Source organism: Carcharhinus amblyrhynchos, chromosome 11 (assembly GCF_965287045.1).
Source record: "Carcharhinus amblyrhynchos chromosome 11, sCarAmb.v2.hapA, whole genome shotgun sequence".
Taxonomy (NCBI): Eukaryota; Metazoa; Chordata; class Chondrichthyes; order Carcharhiniformes; family Carcharhinidae; genus Carcharhinus; species Carcharhinus amblyrhynchos.
The window spans coordinates 35,732,481-35,760,302 of record NC_137334.1 but is presented as its reverse complement, the minus strand read 5'-3'; the positions used below and the strand labels follow the sequence as shown (position 1 = coordinate 35,760,302).

Sequence of the window (27,822 nt, the reverse complement as noted above, 5' to 3'; positions counted from 1 at the left end):
CCTGGTGCCGATCTGCCTGCAAACCAAGCAGCTCCAAGCTGAGAATGCAGGAGAATAATTAATCCTAGATAATGGGGTGTTTGTTTTAATCTGAGCTAATGTATTTTTGTTTATTTTTGGTATGCCCCCTGGAGTTTTAGAGAAGCGTTTGATTAGTTTGATTGACAGAAGCAGTATTGTGGGAAGGGGGAACGAGCTAAGTTTAGAGAGAAAAGCAGGCAGTTTCTACTTTATCCCGAAAGAAATGTTTTTCTCTCTCTCTGGAGGCTGCTACTGTCTGAGTATTAGAAGAGAGATAGCTTTCTGTTTATTTCTCTAGAAGTGTTCAAAGGCCCTTAGACTGTTAACAAGCTAAAAAGAACGCAAGCCTGTGTTTATTAACTGATTTTGAAGAAGTGTTTAAGTCTATGAGGAATATTACTTAAATTGAAACTAATAGAGCTGGTTAGCAGTTAAGAATTGTATCTTGTCATGTTTAAGTATTTCAACCGATAAAAGTTAAGCTAATCAATTATATTTAAACTTTATTGTTAAAATAATATTTGTTTTGATAAAGGCTGCCTAGCGTGTCAATAGAATCACAACTAGAGTGAAACACCTTATTCTCACTTTAACGCCAAAATAAAAATATTTTGGGGTCCAGTTTAAATTCATTATATCTTGGAGTTTCTAATCTGGTCTTTAACAATAGCTTTGTCAATTTCTCTCTAGTCTCCACCTACCACTGACCCTTTATCCAGCCCCTACTTCCCCACTGCAAACCTTTCTAACTCCGTCATTTCATTCTATTTCCAGTTCTCTTTAGCTCTGATGAAGAGTCATCCATACTCAAAATATTAGCTCTGTTCTCTTTCCAAAGGCAGTAAAAAGTCTCACAACACCAAGTTAAAGTCCAACGAGTTTATTTGATAGTAAAACCACAAGCTTTCGGAAACACAGTTCCTTTGTCAGGAACATCGTGTGTGGAACCTGGCGAAGGAACAATGTTTCCGAAAGCTTGTGGGTTTACTATCAAATACCCCAGTCCAACGCCGGCATCTCTACATCACTCTTCCCAAAGAAACAGATGATATTTTAAGATTCTTTCTGAATACTTAACCTGATGTATTCTTCTTTCAAGACTGACAGATCTACAGTGTATTTGAAGTAATTTATTTTCTCTTCTTATTTTTCAGTAAAACTCTGGTGCACAAACATGCTTTCAAGCTTGAGTATGCTAACTACTTTGTATCACCACAATTTATATGGTACCAAAAACATGACAGCCAGATTACTTAATGGGAATGGCTTTACTTTAAAGAGTACCTAAGATATAAACTAAATTGTAAAAGGGCTATGGGCACAGAGCTTAAAGCTGCAAATTCTTGCATGCTTACAACAGTTTTGCTGCACAAACAATTGCAGAATTTTCTTTAAATAGAAGTCTGAAAGTTCATAGTATTAGGTTTTTATAACAAAATAAAACAGTTACATGGTTTCCTATACTCTGCTGTACGGGGTTCTTTCAACAAACTCAAGTTAAACAGGACAAAGTAAAAGAGGGGCGGCTCCCCAAAAGAAAGCTGAGCAGCCTGAAAAAAATCAAAGTACAAAGGAAGCTTGAAAACATCAAATTAAAATATGATTATTAGGGTTAATAATGCACCCCAGCCCCGCATGCTACCTCTCCATGAACACCTGGCCATGAATGTAGCCGTGGTAGAGGAGTAGTCAGGATGGACGGCCCCCTCAATTACCTACTGCCTGGACCTGTAAATGGCGCGCTTCGCTAGGCCCAGGAGCAGGTTCACAAGGAGGTTGCCATGCCGGCCCCCCGCCCCCCTCTCCGTACCAGGTGTCCATAGATCAGGAGCATGGGACTGAAGTGCAAACAAAACATTAATAAAAGGTTCTTCAGGAAAACAAAAAGGGCGTGCAACCTAAGACACGAAACACAGACATGGTCCACAGACTCCACAAGGCCACAGAAGGGGCAAGCTTCGGAGCCCGTGAACCAACGAATCCTGTGGTTGTGTGGAACTGCTGCATGCATCACCCTCCACCCCAGGTCCCCCTCTGCCGTGTTGGGGCATTGGTAGATTTGTCTTCATTTATTTTTATGCTCTCCTGTTAATTACTTTCATAAGCCTTTGCTAGTTTACTACTTGCAGCTTAACTAAGCGTCTTCTGGTGTTTTGTTGAAATGGTACTTACTAATTCAGTAATGAAACTCATCAGTGAATATAAAATTTAAACCTGAGGCTTAATGAGGTTGTTGTTTAGCGTAAGTGGGTGCATCTGTCTGGGAGAAGATATAGGAGTAGTTAGGAATGTGAGTGGGAAAATGAACAGTCATTGCAGATGGAGAAGGAGTAGTAAGTAATTGGAGAGAAATGAGGGAAGTAGCAGATATTTGAGGAAGAGAATGGTGAAGTGGTTAATAGTAACCACTTCACCATTCTGGTGGTTAACAGTAATAGTTCGGATTAGTAAGTATTTGTTCATTAGGGTGTTGAGAATTCAGTATTCTGTTTATATCAAAATGATCATTTGATGAAGAGGTAATAACAGCAGTTTATAGTTCTACAAGATGCACTACAGGAACTCACCGAGGTTGCTTTGGCAGCACCTTTGAAATCCACGACCACTACCACCTACAAGGGCAGCAGACATCTGGAAACACTACTATCTGGAGGTTCCCCTCCAAATCACTCACCATCCTGACTTGAAAATATATCATTGTTCTTTCACACTGGGTCAAAACCCTGGAACTCCCTCCCTCACAGCACTGTGTGTACCCACACCATGGGGAATGTGGCGGTTCAAGAAGACAGCTCACCACTACCCTCTCAAAGGCAACTAGGGATGGGTAATCAATGCTGGCCTAGCCAACAAAGCCCACATCTCATGAATGAATTTAAAAAAACATTTTGAGGAAACTGAAGTTCTGGAATGAGGGTGGTGGTATTGAAGGCTGGTAAGCTGTTGACAAGGTGAGTGAGCAGATGCACCAGGTAGGCTCTGGAGAACTTCATCTGAAATTTTAGCTGATTAACTTCAATACCTAAGCCTCTTAATTTTATTTCTGGAATGCTCTGGATACATATGGAAATTTTTAGAATGTTCTTCAAAAGTTATAAAGTTACTGCTTTTCAATTAATTACCTCATTCTTTTTCACTATATTTCAAAACAGATGGTTCTTGCAAATATTCTTTGCATTCTCAACAGTATCCATGAAATTTGTCCATGAGGACATTGTGACAACTAACCTTTTTCCAATGCTGCCAATAGTTGAGGCTGTCCCTCGTGTCTCAGAGGCGGTAAAGTCAATGCTATTAAGAAGCAGTTTTATGTTGATATCCCATCTTGTTCTTTGCCTCTTCATTGACTTGGAGTCTCCCAAAACAAAACTAAGTGCCCAACAGGAAAACAAGAGTATTTCCCACCCACTTTTTAGGTGTACTTACTTGAACGAATCTCCGTCACACTGTGCATCGCAGAGGGCTTCAGCGTGAATCCTCTGGTAAATAGGGAGCAGGCTTTTTCCCACCCGTGAAGCTGGCAGCATAGTGCTGATGGACCACTGCGCGTGCATCAATTTGTCAATGCGGAGATCAGTGCATGCACACTGGCTCCCCGTCGCCAGCCTCCCGATTACTGGTTTGCCCCGCAACCTCCTTGACTGCTGGTCTTCCTGAATACCCCCGCCCCCAGTCGTGATTGTTGACCTCCCCAAGTCAGCCCTGATCTTCACCCCGCCCCCCCCCCCCCCCCCCCCCACATTCCTGGCCAACCTTGACCGCACCCCCCCCCCCACCCCCCCAATATCCTGATGGCCAGCCCCAACCTCCTCCCACCCTGTTGACCAGGCCCTATATTCACCCCCATGGCCAACCCCAATCACCTCCTCCCTCCCTCCGACTGCTCTCAATTGCAGAGTGGCAGTGACAATGGGATCCTCATCACCCCCATTGGCAATGCCTGGTGCCAGTGTACCCTTTGGCCAGGATTGCCCCAAGGGGCACCCCCTTGCCTCCAACCTCCCAGGGTGGACTCAATGGCCTCTGTCCTCACCAGCAGGGTGAGGACGCCTATTCCGTTATTGGGGAGCAGTTCAAACCGTGCTGGAGGGAACCAGTCCAGGGCAGGGGGGAATGCCAGCAGGTCTGGAGAATACTTATTCAAGACGTCAGTCCAGTTTTTGGGTCAAGTTATAGATAATAAAAGCCTGCATAAAGCACCTAAAAAAGATGTTATTTTAGAAGCACACGTCCTATGAATGTGACTCAATTAAAGTTCTTCCTAGGATTAGTAAATTATTATGGCAATTTGTCCCTAACTTACCTACATTACTGAAGCCATTGCATAATTTACTATGTGTGATACAGTCATGGGACTGGACAACAGAATGTGAGAAAGCATATAAGGATATCAAAGATGGTTTGTAGAAATCTGAAGTATTGGTTCATTTTAATCCAAAGCTAGTATGACTGCTTGGAGAGTGACTCACCTGATGAAGAAGCAGCACTCTGTAAGCTTGTGATATCAAATAAACCTGTTGGACTTTAACCTGGTGTTGTGGGACTTCTTACCATGCCCAACAGACAACTGGTTAGATTACCAGTAGTCAGAGCAAGCTGATTTTATTAAAGGCTAGTTCCTATGGGTTTATCCACTTTTTAAACACACATTCCACATCCACATTTACCAATCCCAGAGAACCATACTTGTCCCAAAGGGATCCCTGACCTATCCAAAAAGGGAATCGATCCTTTGAAGTCAAGGCGTTGCAACATTGGAAGCCGATGCAGTTCAGTGAGCGCAGGGTGATAGCCAAATCTGGAGGTAACAAAGGCATTTCCCAACAGATAAGTTGAGGCAGTGGAGGTGGGCAGACCGACCATGTGGGTTAGAAGTTGATCACAGACTCTGATAATGGGACTTGATTCAGTCAGGTGCCTGCCAGGGAGAGAGATGGAAAGGGGTGATGATGGCGAATTATAAATTAAGCCGTTCCACGTAGCAGTAAATTATTGAAGTTAAACGTGAGTAAGTGAAGAAAATAATGTAGAAACGGTGTTCAGCGCTGTGTTGAGGGGGGGTCCCTGTGTGGCCAGTTTGGGGTATTTATTTGAACAGGTGCTGCTGCATTTGTGGGAGTTTACATTGGAGGGCGCCAGTTCCTCCTCCAGTTTCTGGAAAGAAATTTCCATCCGATAGCAATAAGGAGCGCACCGAGCAGCAGATAAACAAACATGGACATATTGAACCGAATCCTGCAGCTCTTCCTGCCTCTATGAGCCACCATCTGTTCTCATCGCAGCAGCAGCATTAAACCATGCACTTGGCGATGCTCGCTTACCTGCTCTTCTGCTTTCTCGTTTTCTGCGACGGGCTGAACGGTTCGACGGCCACCAACCGGCTGACAGGGGAGGCTGGCCCGGAGGCGCATCGTAAAGCCGGGAGACTGCATGGCAAACATCAGCCGCGGCCGCCGGGTTCGGGGCAGCTCCCGGGGAACAGCCCAGGTAAGCGAGCCGGGGATTGACTGATTAACTAACGGGGGCTCCCGCTGCTCCTGCACGCGGGGGTTGATTCACTAACTGATGGGGGCTCGCGCTGCTCCTGCACGCGGGGGTTGACTCATTAACGGATGGGGGCTCGCGATGCTGCTGCTCCTGCACGCGGGGGTTGATTCACTAACTGATGGGGGCTCGCGCTGCTGCTCCTGCTCCTGCACGCGGGGTTGATTCATTAATTGATGGGGGCTCGCGCTGCTGCACCGGGGGTTTGACTAACTGACAGGGGATCGCGCTGCTGTTACTGCAGCACCCGGGGTTTGACTAACTGACGGGGCTCGCGCTGCTGCTTCTGCTGCACCCGGGGGTTGACTAATTGATGAGGCTCGCGGTGCTCTTGCACCCGGGGTTTGACTAACTGACGGGGCTCGTGCTTCTACCGGGGTCTGACTGACTGAGAATGGCTCACCGGCAGTTGTAAGGTTGCCAGATTCCGGCGCTTGTCGCGATGACAACCAATTTATTCCGCTAAAACCGTTATCGCTGACGGCGGGGAAGAAGCTTCCTCTCCAGAATTAACCAAGACCTTCACATTTTTTCATATCCTTTCATTTTCTCCTGTTCCTGCAAAGTTTTGCACCCAGCGTAACCAGCATAATCCAACGCTGCTTTGGGAGGGCCGAGACCAATATTTGGTAGCATCTTGCGCCTTCGAACCCAGGTTGAATCTTTATACAAGCTTGCTACAGGGATTTTTTTATAAAGAAATTATTTTTTGTAGTGGAAATTTTCGTATGCAAGGGTAATAAATGTTAGCGTTTGATTTCTCGACCTTTCTGATCTTTAAATAAGCTTGTTTTGATGCTCGAGTTCTGCCATTTGAGCAGATACTTTTTATAAAGGGCATAATTCTAATTTTTATTAACACGGATGCCAATTATTTTCATGTTTTTTTAAAATGAATATTTGAAAGAATAAAATGCACATTAAAGAAGATCAAGGTGCCTGATATTAATAATACGGTTGCAAGCCCCCCAGGACTGACTTTTGGCGGGAGGTTGATGTCTTGAGCTATTGTGTGAAAGGGGACACGTGTGTGACTGCTGTTTACTGTACACCAATAAGAAGTCTCACAAGAAGTACACCAGGCCAGAATATTCAAGCCCTGACTTTGAGTCTGCCATACCAATCACTATGATCATGGCTGACTATGCATTTTCTATATCTCTCCATACCCCTTGATTCCTTTAGTTGCAAGGGTCACGTCCGGCTCCCTCTTGAATATGTCTAACAAACAGGCCCCAACAGCTTTCTGTGGTAGAGAATTCCACAGGTTCACAATTCTAAGTGAATAAGTTCTTCCTCATCTCAGTCCTGAATGGCTTACCCCCTATTATCATTATTAGCTATTTTAATTTCACCATTAATAGTTAGTGGGTGCTTTTTAAAATGTCTGCAGGTTTGCTAATCAGTTTGGCATTTTCAAAAGGCTAAGTGGAAAAAGATTTATGTTTTACATATGATGGCCAAATCAGTCATCGTTGACTTAGAAATATCAGATAGTAGTTGCCATTTTACGAGTGGTGATTTGTATGGCAGAAACAAGCCTGTAGGCTGTTGCCCCCAGGGCAGATTCATAAAGGAAAATAATTGAAGTTGGACATTGCCATAATGTTTTTAGTGCTCAATTAAACCCACAGTAGGCAGATAGAACCTTGGGTTAGCAGTACGTCTCATCTGAAGGTTGCAATCTGTGATGGTGCAAGGAAGCAGGCATTAATTTATGTAACATCTTGTTATGGTTCAAAAATATCCCAAAGTGCTTTATAATGTGGTGAATTACTCTGAAATGCTAGTGATTGTTTTGTGTAACTGACTGCCATGCTTGACATGTAACTGGTTCCACGAACCATATGGGATCGTCTCGCACATCCTGAGCTATCATTGAATTTGAATTTGGTTATGTTTAGCATATTACTTACTGGAAGGTATTTGACATGCCAAAATGTACACTATGAATTGCAATTCTTTCTGTAATAAGCAAGATTAACCTTTTATTAAACTAACAATGAATCCCCACCAAAGTCAGTGAATTTGTAAAATAATCAATCCTTTTTTTAGATTTCACTGTAATAGGCTTGGAAGAAAAAAGTGACATCTGCCATTCTAATTATTCTGGATTATATTAGTATTGTACCAAATCTTGGTAGACAGATGGACAAAGGCTTTTCTATACCAGTGATTTCTTAAACCAAGGAGCCCTCAAATCATTATACCAAGATCAGTTTATCTATGTGGAAGCTGGAATCTGGCAGCTGGTTGTCAGTCTCTGAATGTAGCTACCAGACTGTTGCATCTAATGGGGGTAAAACAGAAACTGGGAGGAAATTAAGATTTTTTTTAATAAAATTTGATTGATATCCTCATTAAATTAAACTAGTTAAGACCTATCTTCTTTCCTTCCACCCCCACCCCCTGAGGCGAGTATTAAGGATACACAGATTGCTAAATTGCATATTTATAAATTTTAAGACTGTATATTTGCTCACCAATATGCATAGGCTACAAATGCCCCCATGTCAGTAGATGCATAAAGCCAAGTCACTGTTTTGTCGTTCTGATAAAAGTAAAGTTTGAAATTAGGACTGTTTTTTTTTAAGCTTGACATGTTTAGAAAATTAATTTTACTAAGTGATATTTTTCACAGATCCAGGACTCAGTGTGAGAAAGGTTAAAAGAATGCTAGCCTGCATTACTGATATAATACTACTTGTAATTTTACAAACAAGCTATGGAACTGGAATTCACATATGAAGATGTATTTACCTTCAAACTGATTGATGGCACATTTGTGGTAGAATCACCTCACCAGAAGAGTCACTTTGAAAGTGGGTGGGCTGACTGTGCAGTAATTGTGCACTGTCTGACAGATCTCTGCTTGACTAAATGGAGTGCTCTCAAATTTGGATCAATTTTGTGCTTAAGCCCAAATGCGTGATCTGAGAATGCATACTTTTTATGCTGCTGGAATTTTGGAAATACTTTGGCTGACATAATGAACAAAGGCCCTGTTTGCCTGGTCACATTGACATAAACAATCCATTGTCATATTTGAAGAAGATCAGGGGAGTTCTTCCCGTGTCCTGACTAAAATGCGTCCAATGACCAGCACTACCAAAAAAACAAATCAATGGGTTAATCAACTTATTCCTCTTTTTGAGATTTTGTTGTGCACAAATGAACCAAATAATGATCTCATGGACAATTAGGGATCCATAGAATTCCCACAGTGCTGAGGGAGGCCATTTGACCCTTTCAGTCTGCACTGACTCTCCCAAACAGCACCACCCCCACCCTATCCCCATAATCTCCCTCGAATTTACCATGGCTAATCTACCTAAGCTATGTACAATTTGGACACTAAGGGGCAATTTAGCATGGCCAATCCACCTAACTGGCACATCTTTGGACTGTGGGAGGAAACCGAAGCAATAAGTGTTGGCCTAGCCAGCCATGCCATTAAATGCTTTGGTGCCTCTTCAAGAGGTACACAAGAGCAGGAATAAACAATTTAGTCTTTTGAGTGTTCTCTACCATTCCACGTGATCATGGCTGATCTGATTGTAGTCTCGGCTTTACTTTCCAAATACCTTTTAAAACCCTTGTCCCCTTTGCCTTACAAAAATCCGCCTAATTCTGCTTTGAATTAAGGCAGTTTACAATTATGAGCTTAGTTTTTAATTCTTACTTTCTGCCCTCCAATGGTCTGAATATACTTGTCACAGAATTTAATATAATTATGGACCCAGTTAGATTTGCTGTCAGGTCTTTATCACTGGGACTTGGACTGGGTAAAACAAAACAAATTATATACGAAATACATTTAAGTGATGTTATATTCTCAGTGGTATATGGGCGAAAATTCTCCATGGTGTGCGATGAAGACTGCTGACTGCTTCTAACATTCATTGGTTTTGATCATTGAAGAAGACTACTTTTTGGATCCATAACACCTTTACACCTTTTGATCTATGCTAGTCATTCAGGCCAAGCAGAAAGATTGAAGTTTCTGTATTGTGCACTTCTCCATGATCTTGCTGGCCACAGAGGGACAGATCATTGGCAGTACAATGGACAAAATTGATACATTGGAATAGAATACAACTGACCTGTTAGACAGATTCACAGTCAGAGTGTCAACAATTCTGTTTGCAATGGTACTTGTGACAAAGTGAGTGGTAATAGTAGGCCATGATGAATCAGGATGAAGGAACACAGTCAGTGGATGACAAATGAACTGTCCAGCGCAAAAAGTAAAGTACAGGAGCTGTGTGCAAGTAGTAATTTTCTGTGTATGGCAGCGTGGATCAGACTTTCTATGATGAGTGGGATTTTCAAAATTTTAGTGCATAGAGACAGGGATTACTTGCATCTAGGGGATTTGACTTTTAGCCATGGTGAGTTTCAATTTCCACTGCCTTGGAGCTTGGATTTTGCAGATGTTTCTTGGATGAATAGAAAAGAAGTGATTCTGTGGGACATGAATCCTGACTTTAACTCAGAGTGGGTTGGGACCAGAATGAACACTAAAGTTCCTAATGTCAACAACAGGAGTCCCAGGAGGTTTAAATTCTTGGCCCATACCTAATTGACCCCATCAGGCTGAGGGCGTGAGTCAATTGTCCAAGGGATGGAAGTCTTCTGGCCGGGATCAAGGAAACAGGTGACAGTACGTGGGTGAGTCATGAAGGTGGTTTTGGAAGCGTCTTTCAATCAGCAAGGTTCATGTCAGAGGCAGAGAAGACTTGAACTTTCCTTCTGAGGCTCTGAGGGCTATTCTTGTATCTTCTGGCCCCATAGGGAATTTTTGTTTTAAACTTGCTGTCTTCCAGTCCCAGCTTCTCTTCTTGCTGGCTTCACCTGGCAGAAAGCTAAAATCATTCATCTCCAACTTTAACTGTTTTCAACTGAGTTCAGATTTTTTCTGTGGTAGGAAGGACTATTACGTGGCGAAAAACTGCAGCAGGCGACGGTGCAGAGGGACCTCGGGGTCCTTGTGCATGAGTCGCAAAAACCCAGCTTGCAGGTGCAGCAGGTGGTCAGGAAGGCTAATGGGATGCTGGCCTTCATAGCGAGGGGGATTGAATATAAAAGTAGGGAGGTCTTGCTGCAGCTGTATAGGGCATTGGTGAGGCTGCAGCTGGAGTACTGTGTGCAGTTTTGGGCGCCGCACCTGCGCAAAGATATTTTGGCCTTGGAGGGAGTGCAGAGGAGGTTTACTAGGCTGATACCGGAGTTGAGGGGGTTGAGCTATGAGGAGAGGCTGAATAAACTAGGCTTGTACTCGTTAGAGTTTAAAAGAATGAGGGGAGATCTCATTGAGACATATAAGATGATGAATGGGATGGATAGGATAGAGGTGGAGAGACTCTTCCTGCTCAGAAAGGACAGTAGGACTAGGGGGCACAGCCTCAAGATAAAGGGGGGGGGCGGTTTAGAACGGAGTTGAGGAGGAACTTCTTCACTCAAAGGGTGGTGAATCTCTGGAATTCTCTGCTCGTTGAAGTGGTGGAGGCTGCCTCGCTAAATATTTTTAAGACGCAGGTTGATGGGTTTTTGATAAGAGAGGGGATTAAGGGTTATGGGGAGAAGGCGGGAATGTGGAACTGAGCCACGACAGATCAGCCATGATCTTATTGAACGGCGGGGCAGCCTCGAAGGGCTAGATGGCCTACTCCTGCTCCTATTTCTTATGTTTACTTTTGACAGATAAATGTTTCTACCATTTATGGCTCACTTAGTGATTGTGCTTTGGACTCACTGCCTAATGCTTCATAAGAACATAAGAAATAGGAGCAGGAGTAGGCCATCCAGCCCTTCGAGCCTGCCCCGCCATTCAATAAGATCATGGCTGATCTGTCGCTGCTCAGTTCCACCTTCCTGCCCTCTCCCCATAACCCTTAATCCCCTCTCCTATCAAAAACCCATCAACCCGCGTCTTAAAAATATTTAGCGAGGTAGCCTCCACCACTTCAACGGGCAGAGAATTCCAGAGATTCACCACCCTTTGAGTGAAGAAGTTCCTCCTCAACTCCGTTCTAAACCGCCCCCCTTTTATCTTGAGGCTGTGCCCCCTAGTCCTACTGTCTTTTGAGCGGGAAGAGTCTTTCCACCTCTATCCTATCCATCCCATCAAAGCTTGATCATCCGTGTCTCAAATAATTCTTTAAAACACTAAATACCAAATGTCTTTTTGAGATGCTTAATTACGTGTTATTCTCATAGTACAGTGAAATTACTTTTTTAAATAATCATGGCACAACATTTCATGATACTGTGGGTTTGTCATGATCATTTTTATGTTGTTCTAAAAGCACGTATTCCTCCTCCTACCCCACTTCCCAAGAGATTTGATTGTGTCATTTTAAAGCTGTCAAAAAACAGGAGCCATTGGAAACCAGCATTACTTAAGTACCTCATTAGATCATCAGGCACCAAGATCATGTTTCAATAATGCATTTCTAATACAGGTCATTTGGGTCCAAGAATTTTAGATTAAGTCCATTCCAGCTTCAGCCAATGTCTTGTTCCTGTTTGAACTCTCTTATCTGCAGCTAGATATTACTGGAACTCCCAAAGTGTTAATTAATTATATATATTTTTGTGATATTGTGGTTAATAATCATTCCACTGTTGAATTCTCCCCAACCCCCATACATATATTTATTTTTATTTTGTTTCCCTGACTATATAGTTTATGAACATAGCTTAAACAATGAACTGATATTTCCATCCCACCCCCACGTACATCCTGCCCTTAGGTAGATGGGCCATTAAGAGTCACAATCAGTTTAAAATTTTAATATTTTGATGCTCATCATTCTAATAATGTGAATCTGCTGCACCTTAAGCTTTGATGAGAAAGACCTGTGTGAAAACCCTCAGAGGACGTCATGTTGGGTTTGACACTGCAGTACAACTCCTTTGAAGCTGATTTTAATAAGTGCTCAGTTTTTAAACTTGCTTGGATTGTATTTAACTGTTTTGATGATGTGGACACTTCTGTCACCACCATCCAAGTTACTATGAAATTACCACCCCAAGGGGGCTCTGGACAAGTTATTAAGCACCCATACACAGAGCCTTCTGGTGAGGGGAATTCAAATTGAAACCAGGCAGTACAAACAGGGCACTACCTAATTCGAGATTACACTATAGCTCATGGTCTCCAGACCAGCAATTGCACTTTCATTGCAATTTAAAGTAATCAAGGCTCTGTGCCTGAATGTTTTTTTTCAAGTTAGTTTATTTATTAGTGTCACAAGTAGACTTACATTAACACTGCAGTGATGTTACTATGAAAATCCCAGAGTCGTCGCACTCCAGTGTCTGTTCGGATACACTGAGGGAGAATTTAGGATGGCCAAAGCACCTAACCAGTATGTCTTTCAGACTGTGGGAGGAAACAGGGAACCTGGAGGAAACCTACACAGACACAGGGAGAATATACAGACTCTGCACAGTCAGTGATCCAAGCCAGAAATCAAACCCAGCTTCCTGGTACCATCCTGTTATAAATTGTAACCCTGCTATTGGTCATAAATGCAATGTTTGACATTCTTTCAATATTGACAGTTGTGTTGTTTTTCAAGCACTTCCAGTGTCAAGTCAAAATCTAAGTCAGCCATAGTGCTCCTGTTGATTTACTGAGTGAATGCCATATCTCGTTAGATATTAAAATATGTAGAAGGTCCAAGTGTTAGTCCCCTGCATATTCTAAAGCTGCTTAATTATTGTGCTCGTGCAGTGAGCTCCTGGCCAGCAGCTCTTGTGCAGCCGCTGCTTTCATCAAAGTAATTGTGTGAGATTTGTCAGAGCTGATGGATAGAGAGAGCATATTATTTTACTGAATCTTTCTGCCTACTGCCAATCTCTGGAATTTGGCAGCTGAATTTAAATGTACATTTATGCTGTGATATCAGAAAGCAGTGTGCAGGTACACATGCTGGCTCAGGAGGTCCTCAGTTATTGATCATATTGAAAGAGCAATGCAGATGATTACATCATATTGCATTTTGCTTCTGTTTCTGAGCATGACGTGCTCTTCTGTCTCTGGATTCTGAGCAATAGAACCTCTCCCTTTTTGCTGTAATAGGTGATATCTGTGTGGTTGAAATCCGTAGTAGCAGAAAAGCTGGCTTCTGCATCGCCACGTGATGAGTAACATTCGAACAGCAAGGGTAAATTGCCAGAACGTGGAAGTAATATGGAGAAAGGCTTCCTGCTGGCAAGATAGAAATTGCTAAGCCTGAAATCTCTGGTCCCTTCTGAGAAATGATTATTGGAGTCTGCTTAATCTGTAAAATTTTCAACTCCTCATGCTATCATTAAGAAAAGGGAGGGAGGGGAACAGTGATCACGTGTTGAGAACTGATATGTACAAGCTGTCAGGTACATATATTCTCCAAGGTCCTTGTGCAGTTGCCACCCTTTATTTCTGACAATGTATATTATTAAACTGACTAAAAGTTATTAGAGGAATGAATCATTGGAAGCTAGTAAACATTTTTAAGGAATATCTGCACTGTACCCCAATATCTGGGTTTGGTGAATTCTTGATGCAAATTTAGATTATCCAATGTTCTGAAAAGAACCAGTTTTGCATTAGAATTTTTCTACCACAACTAGTCGCTTGTTTCAAGGTTCCTGAATCTAAATATTTATTCAACACTATTTTAAATATTTTTTCTGGGTGGATAAATGGTATTCTGCAATGCCAGGGAGTCAATATTAAGGCTGTAATTAATCCTGGTTCTCAAATCTATCATAAACTGATGGCATAATGCTAGGTGTTTCTGAACTTCATCTCAATGACAAAAAAAATGTCTGACCATTATTAAAGGACAACTTTACAGTGGTTCAAATTATATTATTATGATAGATTCTTAGTAAAATGCGCTTTTACCTATATTTAGATGGTTTACAGGTTTGCTCTGTCCCAAAATATCATTCAGTGTTTTAACAAATAGCAGCACATGCTGAGGGAAGATGGGAAGAGTGAGGATTTTGGATTAGGTGAAAAGAGGATCAAAGTAAGTTGCAAGAAAAGGTAATAGATGAGCAGCATTTAATGTAGGATAAGATTATAATAATTATCTACACTGCAACTTCTCTATACTAGAGTGGAATTTAGAAGGTCAGGAAGGGGAGAAGTCAAGCCTGGAAATAGTAGAGGAGTGGGTGAGAGTTTCATTGGTGCAGGTTGGCAGTGTGGAATGAAGTAAACATGGAAGAGATGGAATAAGAACAGAAAAGACTGGAAATACATCATTCGAGTGTGAAACTGACATTGTTTCAGGTTAATGACCTTCCATCAGATCTGGAAGTGGCTGCAGATTCAGCAGTTTACAAAGTAGGATAGAGCTAGTGAATGGGGCAGTGGGGGGGGGGGGGGGTGGCGGGTGCGTGGTTGGTGGTGGTGTGGTGGGATACAGAGGAAAGAACAAAGGAGATAGCCTGGAAGGGAAGGCTGTCCTTAAAGGGAGGCATTCCTGAAAACAAAATATAAGGAGCTAGGAAATAAATGACAAAGCAGGATGCCAAAGGTACTAATCAATGGATTACTCCCAGTGCCACATGCTAGTGAGAGCATGAATAGCGGAACAGACCAGATGAATGCAAAAATGGGTAGATGGTGTAGGAGAGAATGATTTGGATTCGTGAGACATTGGGTCCAATTTTGGGGAAGATCGGACCTGTACAAGCTCCAGCAAGACAGGGACGAATATCCTCGCAGGGATATTTGCCAGTGCTGGAGGGGAGAGGGAAGCAAAGAAAGAAGTGAAAGACAGAAGGCAAAAGTAGAAGGCAGGGAAATGAGGATTAGCAGTAAATAGGGCCATAATTTTTGTACTGTTTGGAAAAATATTTTTAAAAAGTCTAAAGACATTGGATCTGAATGTGTGGATTATTCACAACAGGATAGATGCTTGAGGGGCAATGTCTAAATGTGCCAGCAAGGCCAGCCCCACAGAGATAGCCACATTGAGACAGTCCACCCCATAGTCACCCTGCCCCATAGCAACACCAGCCTGGTCTATGATGGTCCCAGCAGAACACTGGGGGACAGTGTCTGCCATGTCCCTGACCACCTCTGTACTTCTGGCCTGGTCATTCTGACTCGCATAGTTGTGCTGAAGGATTGTTTTTTGGATGGCAGAAGGTATACAGTGATAGTTCCTTGGGGTTGGTTTTTAAACCATTGCTTTTCCTGATATAAATTAATGACCTAGACTTTGGTGTCCAGGGCACAACTTCAACATTTACAAATGACACAAAACTTGGAAGTATTGTAAGCTGTGCGAAGAATAGTGATAAATTTCAAGAAAATATAGATAGGCTGGTGGAATGGGAGGGCGCATGACGGATTAAGTGAGAAGTGTGAATTGATACATTTTGGTTGGAAGAACCAGGAGATGCAATATTAAGGAAAGCATATAAGTCAAAAAGGGGTATATGATCAGAGGGATTGGTGAGGATCCAGCAAAGAATTACGAGAATGGTCTCAAAGATTGAGAAGTTCAGTTATATCTCCTTGAAGTTGAGAGGAGATTTGATGAATGTGTTCAAAATTGTGAGGTGTCAGGATAGTAGATAGGCAAAAACCATTTCCATTGTTGGAAGAGTTGAGAACCACAGAACATTGATTTAAGCTGAATGACAAAAAACCAAAGGAAACACGAGGAAAAAAACAACAGAATGGTTAGGATTTGGGACAGACTATCTGAGAAAGTGGAGGAAGTAGATTCAGTCATGGTTTTCAACAGGAAATTAGATAATTACATGAAGAGAACATATTTATTGGGATACTGGGGAAAGGACTAGTTAAGTTGCTCTTGCAGAAAACCAGCATTAGTACAATGGACTGAGTGGCCTCCTTCTGCACTGTAACCATTCTAGGATTCTACAATACAGTCTTAAGCACGCTTTTTCATTTTGCTTGATAAACCTGTGAAAATGAAAGAGGCCTTGTTAGATACTGCAGCCTAAATATACATTTTACAGTGAACCTAACCAGCTGTTGTGTAAAATTCACACGTGCTGTGAAGGTGGCAAAATGGAGCTATACCTGCATCACTACGATTTGTGTGGTGGTGGGATTAGTGCCTCCTCGCATATAAGGTCCTAAACAATTGTACAATTAATTTCTTAGCAAGTAAACATTCCTTTTGGATGTAAAACTGAAATGTTTCTTTCCTAGTTACTTATACTAGTTATATGTAGTACGTTTCATCTTGCTTCCTGGTGGCATAATTCTGCATCTCACTGGTTCTTCATTTTGTAATATTACTGAAAAGAGAATAGTCTCTAATTCTGCAATCTAATTGAATGGAAGAGAAGAAATGGGCACACATTCCGATTTCAATAAATAAGATATTTAATATTCTAAATGGATATACCAAAATAAATTTTGAATACGATTGTAACTCAGTAAGTTCATCTGGTACACAGCCTGTGCAACACTGCATTTTACCCACAGTAGACAAACAGCATAAGGTACTGTGAACGCTATTTATCACTTGCAATAAATAGATTGAAGCACAGCATTTGATTCAGGGAGCATAATTAGCGGCTCCAATTGTTACCTGATTCTTGACGGAAGCTTAGAGAGATGCACAGTGCCCTCTGATTAGCCATCCCCTGGGAAGTTTGCTACCCTGTTGTTGTGCTATTTCACCACTTTCCCCCCATCAGTCATCATTTCATTTTTTCATGTTATAATTCAACCTGCAATAAATATTCCACAAACTAAATTCTTGAGTAGTAGTGGATTATACTAAATGTTAATTCTTGCTCCTGCCATTGCCTTCAATAGCCCTTAATGAGCATCAGTTACTTTAACTCTTCTTTTTCGAAATATTTTGATTTGATGTTTCAGATTGTGTCACGCTTCTTTCTGAATATTGAACTATAAACACACACAAATGAATTTATTGACCATATTTATATAATGGTCAAAATTGAATGTTGCACAGTGCTCCTTTAAGAAGCCATAAGATTAGTTGTTGTTATTCCAGGAAATAGCTGACATCAAAACAGAATTAGGAGTCAAAATGATCCAGAGTGTGGTTTACTTACTTTTTGTTTTTATTGATACTCTTGTTGCCTTTGTATGTATTGTGAAGCTGGAATTTTCTAGTTTGTTGTTGTTTGGCTAATGCTGCTGTATTCTACACTGCTGATTTGTATATACAGTGAGACCTTGCTTAACATTGTAGTTGAAGAGTATAATTCAAGTGAAACCACATAAAGCAAATTGGATGTTTCCTTTACAACCTATATAAAAGGTGTAGTTGGTTCCACTAGTATCACACAGCTAGTATTCCACAAACAACAATTGTAATATTCATTTTCATGAAATCTCATTTTAACCTCCTCAATCACAAATGTTGTATTACTTAGATCATTTTGAATATGTTCCAAAACAAGTCTGCTGCTTGAGAAAAAACTGTTTGTCAATTTCCCTGTAACCTTTCTGCCTTCATTTGAAATGCAGATGCTGTTGGTTGCCTCGTACATTTAGAATGCTGATTATTTTATCATTTAATTATTCACAGTGCAACTTGAAGCAAAGCTTCAAACAGTAGCTTAGTCAGCATTTATGAAAGACGAGAGCAGATAGCGTCTCAAGTGTTCCTCTTCAGCATTGAAAACTGAAAGCTGAGCAAGGCTCTTTGTACAGTACAGAGAGGAAAGAAACAAAGAAGGCATCTCCACCACAGATGAGAAATTGAATAATGTTCCAACTTTGTCTCCAAAAAGCCTGTCAGGGTGGATTTTAGGGGAAAGGAGAAGGAGGGAAACAGTAGTAGAGGCAGGAATACTTAATAAATCGATTAACCTGCAATTGTTTAATAGAAACTTTGTTAGCTGAAACTGAGTGAGGCAATGAAAGTCAAGGGAGAGACCACGTAGAAAGAAGAAAAGCTGCCGGTATTGGGAATGAAAATGACAAATTAGTGGGAATGCACAATTGGATGAATTTTAATTTAAAACAAACGGGTGGAATTCGTATCAGAATTCTGTTTTCCGACTTTTGGGCAGCACGTTGGCATACTAGTTACCACATTATCTCACAGCGCCAGGGACTCGAGTTCAATTCTAGCCTTGACTTTTCCCCCATGTCTGCATGGGTTTCGTCCGGGTGCTCCGGTTTTCTCCCGCTGTCCAAAGATGTGCAGGTTAGGTTGATTGGCCATGCTAAATTGACCCTAGTGTCAAGGGGATTAGCAGGGTAAATGTGTGGGGTTACGGGAATAGGTCGTGGGTGGAATTGTTGGCATAGACTCGATGGGCTGAATTGGCCTCCTTCCACACTATAAGGATTCTGTGACTCAAACCCATGTTAACTCAAGCTGGAAGTTGGGCAGGGGGCCAACCTACTCCAAGAAAATAGTTGAAACTTGAAACATGATAATGGGATTGTGATCCTCATTCACGTTCTCCTTTTGTTGTTGATGGTTAGGTTGTCCTAGGCTTTGGGGAACTCGGCAGCTACTTCAAAGTTAAGATTTTGGGGGACTCAGGAGGTAAGTGCTAATTAGGCTGGATCTCTGGACAGGGAACTAATCACTGATGTCAGAGACACTGCAAAGTTAAAACTCTACAGTGGCGGAATCATGAATCAGGGGATCATCTGACCAGCCTGCTCCCTGCAGTCAAGAGTGTAAGTGTTCTGATCTAGAGGTTTGTCAGTCTCAAAAATACAACCATTTACCTCTACTCTTTGTTTCCTTCTTTTATACCAACCTTGTATCCATGTTGCAACTTTCCCTTTTATTCCATAGGCTTCAGCTTTATAGCCTTTCAATAAGATCATAGCTGATCTGATCATAACCTCAACTCTACGTTCCCACCTATTTCCAGTAACCTTTCATCCCCTTGCTTATCAATAATCTGTCAGCTTCTGCCTTGAATTACTGGTTGAATATACTTTATTAGAAATAGCCAAGGCTAGCTATAAAGTAAATAAAATGGCTAGAAAAGTAAGATGTATCATTGAATAATAATTACTGCATACCTTCAATAAGTTTCTTTTTGATATGTTCACCACAAAAATCACAGGACAAATAACTAGACTTCCCATCCTGCAGGTTGATGAGGTTCAAAGAAAGTGCAGTTTATGGCTCTGTTCTGGTTTTTGGATTTAAGGATAAAGGATACTCAACCTGTATTCAAAAAATCTGCTTTAACTGCCTTTTTGAGAAAGAGATTTCCAAAGATGCTCAACCCTCTAAGAGAAAAAATTTGAGACATCCTTTCCAAAACCACCTTGTCAAGACTCCTCGAGATCTTGTATGTTTCAGTCAAGTCACCCCTTACTCTTCTAAACTCCAACAAATCCAAACCTAGGTTGTGCAACATTTCCTCATAAGACAACCCACGCGTTCCAAGTATTAGTCTACTAAAGATTTAAAAGCACAAGGGTTATGCTGTAACTGTATAAAATGTTGGTTAGGCCACATCCAGAGTATTGTGTGCAGTCTGGAATCCACATTAAAGAAGGAATGTGATAGCACTGGAAAGGGTGCAGAGGAGATTTACCAGGGTGTTGCCTCGGCTGGAGAATTTTAGTTATGAAGAGAGATTGGATAGACTGGAGTTGTTTTTCCTTGGAGCAGAGGAAACTGACGGGGGAGTGTGTGTGGGTGTGTGGTGGGGGGGATGGTGGGTGGTGGAACATGATTGCAATGTATAAAATTATGAGGGACATAAAGTAGACAGGAAGAAAATTTTCCTCTTGGTGGAAGGATCAATGACCAAGGAGCATAGATTTATGGTAACAGGCAGGAGGTTTGAAGATGATGTGAGGAAAAACTTTATCACCCAGAGGGTAGTGAGGCTTTGGAACTTGCTGCATTAAGGAAGTATTTAGATGTGCACATGCAATGCCAAGGCATACAAGGCCATGGACTAACTGCTGGAAAATGGAATTAGAATAGTTAGGTGGTTATTTTTGACTGCCAGAGACATGATGGGCCAAAAGGCCTTTTTCTGTGCTTTCAACCTCTGACTCTCAACTTTACCTGAATTCCTTGCAACACAATTATGTCCTTCCTTAAACACGTACTGTACACAGTACTCCAAATGTCATCTAATCAATAACTGAAACATACTCTCCCTTCGCAATAAATAATAACCTTCTATTAGCTTTCTTAATTACTTTCTGTACCTGCACACTAACCATTTATGATTCATGCACTAGGACATCCAGATCCTTCTGCTTTAAGGGCGACAAGATGGCACAGTGGTTACACTGCTGCCTTACAGTGCCAGAGATCCGGGTTCGATTCCTGGCTTGGGTCACTGTCTGTGTGGAGTTTGCATGTTCTCCCCGTATCTGCATGCGTTTGCTTTGGTTTCCTCCCCCAGTTCAAAGATGTGAGAGTTAGGTGGAATTGGCCATGCTAAATTCTTCCTAGTGTCAGCAGAACTAGCTAGGGTACATGAATGGGGTTATGGGGATAGGGCCTGGGTGGGATTGTGGTCGATGTAGATTCAATGGGCTGAATGTTCCCCTTCTACACTGTAGAATTTTATGATCTCAGAGCACTACATTCTCTCAGCATTTCAACAATACACTGCTTTTTTTATTCTACCTTCAAAAATTATCAATTACACATTTTCCCACATTGTACTCCATTTGCCAGATTTTTGTCTCCTCACTTATTTATATCATTTTGTAGCCTCCTTATGTTTTCTTCAGAACTTACTTTCCTAGCTGTTTGAGACATCAGCAAATTTAGCAAACATAACTTTGATCCTTTCATCAGTCATTTACATAAATTGTAAAAAGTTGAGGTCCCAGCACTGGTCCCTGAGGCACATCTCTCGTTATATCTTGCCAACCAGAAAATGATCCATATATGGCTGCACCCTGGCTAGCTAATAAAGAAACCATCTTCTGTCCGTGTTAATATGCTACCTACTACACCATGAGCTTTTCTGCAATAATCTTTGCTGTAGCACCTTATCAAATGCCTTCTGGAAATCTTAAGTACAGTACATCCACATGTTTTCCTTTATCCTTAGCACATGGATCTTCTTCAAAGAACTCCAATAAATTGGTTAAACATGACTTCCCTTTCACAAAACCATGTCAACTCTGCCTGATTATCTTGAATTTTTCTAAGTGCCCTGTGACAATGATTTTAATATTGTTTCTAACATTTTTCCAATGACATGTTAAGCGAACTGACCTGTAGTTTCCTTCTTTCTGTCTCCTTTTCTGAATAAAGAAGTTCTATTGGCTATTTTCCAATTTAATGCAACCTTCCCTAAGTCTAGTGGATTTTGGAAATGCAGCAAGCATCTCACTAGCCACTTCTTTCAAAATCCTAGTGTGAAGTCCTTCAGGAACCAGGGACTTGTCAGCCTGCAACTCCAACAATTTGCTTGATATCACTTTCCTGGTGATAATTTTCTTGCTTTCCCCCCTCCCTTCCATTTCCTGGTTTACAACTACTAATGGGATGTTACTTGCATCCATTACAATGAAGACTGATGCAGAACACCTGTTTAATTCATCTGCTATTGTTTTTTTTTCCCCATCATTTACTGTTAAGAAAATGAAAAATAAATACACAGGACAAGGAAATTTTAGCTGGAAGGGTTTTAATACAAATGTAATCTGCTGGTAAGTGTAGGTAAAGTTTTTCGTTGATGAGCAGTGTTTAAAAATTTCACAGTAAATCTGCAGTCAGGATCTGAATTGATTACAGTGACAAAAGATGAGAGACTCTCTCTAGGGAGGCAGTCTATCACCTCTGCTATTTCACATCACCAAGAGTGTAATTCCAGCATGATAACCAATCTGGTTTAAACAGTGCCCTGGGGTTTCTTGGAAGTTGTAGACATTTAAAGCATTCAATTAATTAGACAAAGCAGACTCTGCTGCCTGTCATATTCGAATGTTTAAAGTGTACCTTATAGGAGAGGTGTTCTCTCCTGGGTTAAAGCTTTGGAATTGGGAACTACCATTGCAACCACATGTCTGAGATAGGTAACTACTGTGTAAGTTTCAATGGTTGATAAAGTCTATAATTCCCCACCCACACCTTGTGCTCCCTTCTCTCACCATTATGAGTGTCCCAACCTCCATGCACTTCAATGACTCATCAAGAAAACCCTGCACTTTCGTTGCTTTAAAGTCAGAGATCCTGCCGCCAAGAACTTCTGGTCAATGGGAGCACTGACAGCTCTTTCATCCCAGCAGCACTGCTCAAAGCAGTAGACTGGACTAGCAACAATAGCGGATGTTACTGTGCCCATGTCTTACTTGGGCCATGATGTAGAGATGCCGGCATTGGACTGGGGTAAACACAGTAAGAAGTCTCTCAACACCAGGTTAGAGTCCAACCAGTTTATTTGATAGTAATCCCACAAGCTTTCGGAAACATTATGAGACTTCTTACTGTGTTTACTAGGGCCAGACAGGCCAGGATAAGGAGGTTGACCTCCAGCCCACCCACTAGCCATTGCACCTCCCATTCAGCTCCCAAACTAGAATTAAATTTAATATTGGATGGGATCGACACAGAAGAGAAAATAATAAGGCGTTTACTATCTTTGAAAGTAGGTAACCCACCAGGCCCAGACACAGTCTACAATAAAGAGGAGTAAAGGAGAAATTAGTAGAGTCTATAATCATAATTTTCCAATCTTTGGTTGCAGGGGGGTGTGGCATCAGAGTATTGCTAACATTGTACCATTGTTTAAATAGGGAAAAAGGAATAGATGAAATATTAACAAGTTATCGTTCTGAAGGACAGTATTTTCGTCATTTAAAATGCATGGATTAATCAAGGACAATCCACATGTTGAGATTTGAGATTTGTTGAGATTTGAATTAATTTTTTGAGGCGGTAACAAGCAGTATTAATAAGGGAAGCACATTTGATGTATATATGGATTTTATCAGGGCCTATGATAAGGTCCCATGTGGCATACTGGTCAGCAAAGTAAATGGGAGCAGCGGTAAAGTAGCAAGCAGATTAGGTCTAAAATTGGCTCTGGGACAGAAAACAAAGACGAGTGGTTGATATGTATTTTTGTAATTCAAAAGCTGTATCTGGTGGCTTTGGCCGAGCACAGTACCAAGCCCCTTGTTTTTCGTGGTATATAACAATGATTTGGACTTAAATAGACAGTTTAATTAAGAAGTTTGCTGATGATACAAGATTGGCTGTCATGTTAATAGTGAACAAGACTGCAGGATGGCAATGAACTGATCAAGTGAGCAGAAAGATAGCAAATGTAAGATAATACATTTGATGATGGCAAGCAACCGAGGAAATACACAATAAATTTTAGATTACAGAGACATGTAGAGGAATATTACATGTCCATAAATCCCTGAAGCTAGCAGAATAGGTATATAAGTTGCTTAAGAAGGCCTGCAGGATACTTCCCTTTTAGCTGAGGCATAAAATACAAGAGCAGGGAGGCGATGCCATAATTGTATAAAATACTAGTTAGATCACAGATTACTGCAGACTGTTCTGGTTATTGCATTATGTGATCACACTAGAGTGGGTACAGAGGAGATTTATGAAGATGTTGTCAAGACTGGAGAATTTTAACTTTGAGGAAGAATAGGACAGGCTGGGATTGTTTTCTTTGGAATAATGGAGATTAAGATGAGATTTCATCAAGATGTATAAAATTATGGAGAGCCTGGGTAGGAAGGATCTATTTCTCTTAGCAGAAAGGTCGATAACTGGGAGTGTAGATTTAAAGTAATGGAAGCATTCAACTAGAAATGAAACTTTCACCCAGGAGATAGTAAGGATCTGGAACTTGTTGCTTGAAAGGAGGTAGAATGCTTCATCACATTTACTTGAATATGCACTTGAAGTGGTGAGATCTATAAGGCTATAGACCACAGTTGGAAAGTAGGATGTGTTACTTAGCATTTAGATGGCATGGAGATGATGTACCAAATGGGTTCCTGTGTAATAAATTTCTACGATTTTATTTTTTCTGAATTTGCAACTGAGGAACTATTTTATAAAATTTCTGTGTCGTTCTCTTTACCTCCATCCTCCTGCTCCCATTTCTGCCTATTCAAGTGCTTGTACGCTCCTTTTACTGCTCAATGTATCTCATTTTCGGCCACCATTCCCCAATTCCAGCCTGCATCCAAGAATGTCCCTATTGGCATATGCCCAAATGTGTGTCCAAGAAGCCAGTTTTAAGTTCTCTTAAAGCATTTAGTTAAATAGGAAAAGCAGAGTAAAGCACTTGCAATCAATTCACTAATCTTGGCCACAAGCCCAACTTTTCAAAGTGGTGCCCAATGATTTGCCCTTTCAGCATTTCAGCTGTGTAAATGCAATGAAAAAGTGCATGTGATTTTCATCAGTTGCAAGTTATCCACTCAAAACACAACTGAATATCAAAGATGAGTGTTTAATTTATAACAAAGCAATTCGTATGGACTAAGAAAATTTATGTATGATCTGGAGGGCTTCTACATTTGTTATTACATATATGTTATTGATTACCTGCATGTATATGTTGCATGTGGACACATTTTACAAATTATTCATTCAAGTTCAAAGCTTTGCGCAACAAAAGGACAAGCTGCAAAGATGGCCACGGAATTAGAGGCTAAAGTCAAAGCAAAATACTGTGAATGCTGGAAGTTAGTGCAACAAATGATTTTCTGGTCATTAAAATTAAGACCTACAGAGCTCTGAGCCAGGAACACTAACTTGTAAAGTTGACCCCATAATGTCATAAGAACATAAGAAATAGGAGCAGGAGTAGGCCATCTAGCCCTTCGAGCCTGCCCCGCCATTCAATAAGATCATGGCTGAACTGAAGTGGCTCAGTTCCACTTTCCCGCTTTCTCCCCATAACCCTTAATTCCCTTGCCTACCAAAAACCTATCTACCCGTGTCTTAAATATATTTAGCGAGGTAGCCTCCACCACATCAACGGGCAGAGAATTCCAGAGATTCACCACCCTTTGAGTGAAGAAGTTCCTCCTCAACTCCATTCTAAACTGCTCCCCCCTTATCTTGAGGCTGTGCCCTCTAGTCCTGCTGTCCTTTCTGAGCGGGAAGAATCTCTCTACCTCTACCCTATCCATCCCCTTCATTATCTTATACGTCTCTATAAGATCCCCCCTCATCCTTCTAAACTCCAACGAGTACAAACCCAGTCTATTCAGCCTCTCCTCATAGTTCAACCCCCTCATCTCCGATATCAGCCCAGTGAACCTCCTCTGCACTCCCTCCAAGGCCAAAATATCCTTGCGCAAGTGCGGCGACCAAAACTCCACACAGTACTCCTGCTGCGGCCTCACCAGCATCCTGTACAGTTGCAGCAAGACCTCCCTGCTTTTATATTCAATCCCCCTCGCTATAAAGGCAAGCATCCCATTTGCCTTCCTGATCACTTGCTGCACCTGCAGGCTGGGTTTTTTGCAACTCGTGCACAAGGACCCCCAGGTCCCTCTGCACCGTAGCATGCTGCAGCTTTTCGCCCTTTAAATAGTAATCCCTCCTACTATTATTCCTGCCAAAGTGGATAACCTCACACTTGCTAACGTTGTACTCCATCTGCCAGATCCTCGCCCACTCGCTTAGCCTACCTAGATCCCTCTGCAGACTTTCCACACCCTCCGCACAATTTGCTTTTCCACTTATCTTCGTGTCATCAACAAATTTCGACACCCCACACTCAGCCCCCTCGTCCAGATCATCTATATAAATGGTAAATAGCTGAGGCCCCAGCACCGATCCCTGGGGCACTCCACTAGTCACCAACCGCCAATCCGAATAGCACCCATTGATACCAACTCTCTGCTTCCTATTAGACAACCAATCCTCTATCCACGCTAACACCTTACCCCCAACTCCATGCCCCCTAATCTTCTGAAGCAACCTTTTGTGCGGCACCTTATCAGACGCCTTCTGAAAATCAAGAAACACCACATCCACTGGTTCCCCTCTACCGCACTAGTCACATCCTCATAGAATTCCAATAAATTTGTCAGACACGACTTCCCCTTAATGAATTCGTGCTGCGTCTGCTCTATCAAACAATTCTTCTCAAGGTGCCTCGCTATTTCTTCTTTGATGTCAGATTCAAGCATTTTTCCCACAACAGACGTTAAACTAACCGGCCTATAATTGCCTGCCTTTTGCCTGCTACCCTTTTTAAACAGCGGCGTAACATTAGCCGTTTTCCAGTCTTCCAGCACTTCCCCGGAATCCAGCGAGGTTTGGAAAATAATCACTAAGGCATCTACTATCACCCCTGCCATTTCCTTCAGAACCCTGGGATGCATTCCATCTGGTCCTGGGGACTTGTCCACCATCAGTCCCGCTAGTCGATCAAGTACTACCTCTCTAGTGACAGTGATCACATTCAGGCCCTCAACTCCTACCATCCTTCTATCTTTAATACCTGACAAACTATTCGCATCCTCCTCCGTGAAGACCGAGGCAAAAAACTTATTTAAGGCCTCAATCATTTCCTCATCCCCCACCACTAAATCCCCTCTCTCATCCTCTAAGGGTCCAACATTCACTCTGGCCAGCCTCCTCCTCTTTATATATTTATAAAAACTCTTAATATCCTTTTTTATATTTAGTGCTAGTTTAGCTTCATAGTCTATCCTTCCTTTCTTTATCATCTTCTTCGTCAATCTTTGTTGATTTTTAAACCTCTCCCAATCTTCTATTCACCCACTACTTTTAGCCACTCTAAACGCATCAGTTTCTAATTTAATACTTTCCTTTATTTCCTTCGATAACCATGGCTGATTATCCCTTCTCCTACGATCCTTCTTTACCATTGGAATAAATTTCTGCTGAGCACCAAAAAAGGTCTCCTTAAAGATCCTCCACTGTTCCTCAGCAGCCCTACCGACCAATCTGCGCCCCCAGTCTACATTTGCCAATTCCTCTCTCGTCCTATCGTACTCCTCTCTGTTCAAACAGAGGACACAGGTCCGGGACCCTACTTTCTCATCCTTCATCTGCATCAAAAACTCAACCATACAATGATCGCTCTTCCCAAGAGGATCCCTCACAACAAGATCCCTAATTCTACCTGCCTCGTTACACAGCACCAGATCTAAGATAGTTCGCTACCTCGTCGGTTCCATCACACACTGTTCAAGGAAACTATCCCGGCAGCGTTCCAAGAATTCTTCCTCAAGCCCACCGCGTCCGACATGGGTCAACCAATCAATATGTAGATTGAAATCCCCCATAATTATCGCTGTTCCATTCCTGCACGCATCATTTA

The 27,822-nt window shown here is 41.7% G+C and overlaps 1 protein-coding gene across 2 annotated transcripts in view; it reads left to right on the top strand.

Annotated features, from left to right (window-relative positions):
- The first annotated feature begins 5,191 nt into the window (after positions 1–5,191).
- Positions 5,192–27,822, top strand: part of fam171b (family with sequence similarity 171 member B) — a 57,145-nt gene continuing 34,514 nt past the window's right edge. Inside the window, exons 1-2 of one of the 2 annotated variants that reach the window (XM_080198854.1) lie at positions 5,348–5,508; positions 19,025–19,088. In XM_080198854.1, the coding sequence (XP_080054980.1) occupies positions 5,452–5,508; positions 19,025–19,088 (121 nt within the window). In that variant the 5' untranslated portion in view covers positions 5,348–5,451. Of the gene's footprint in view, positions 5,509–19,024; positions 19,089–27,822 lie in introns of both variants that reach the window. The other variant, XM_080198853.1, reaches the window with a different exon arrangement.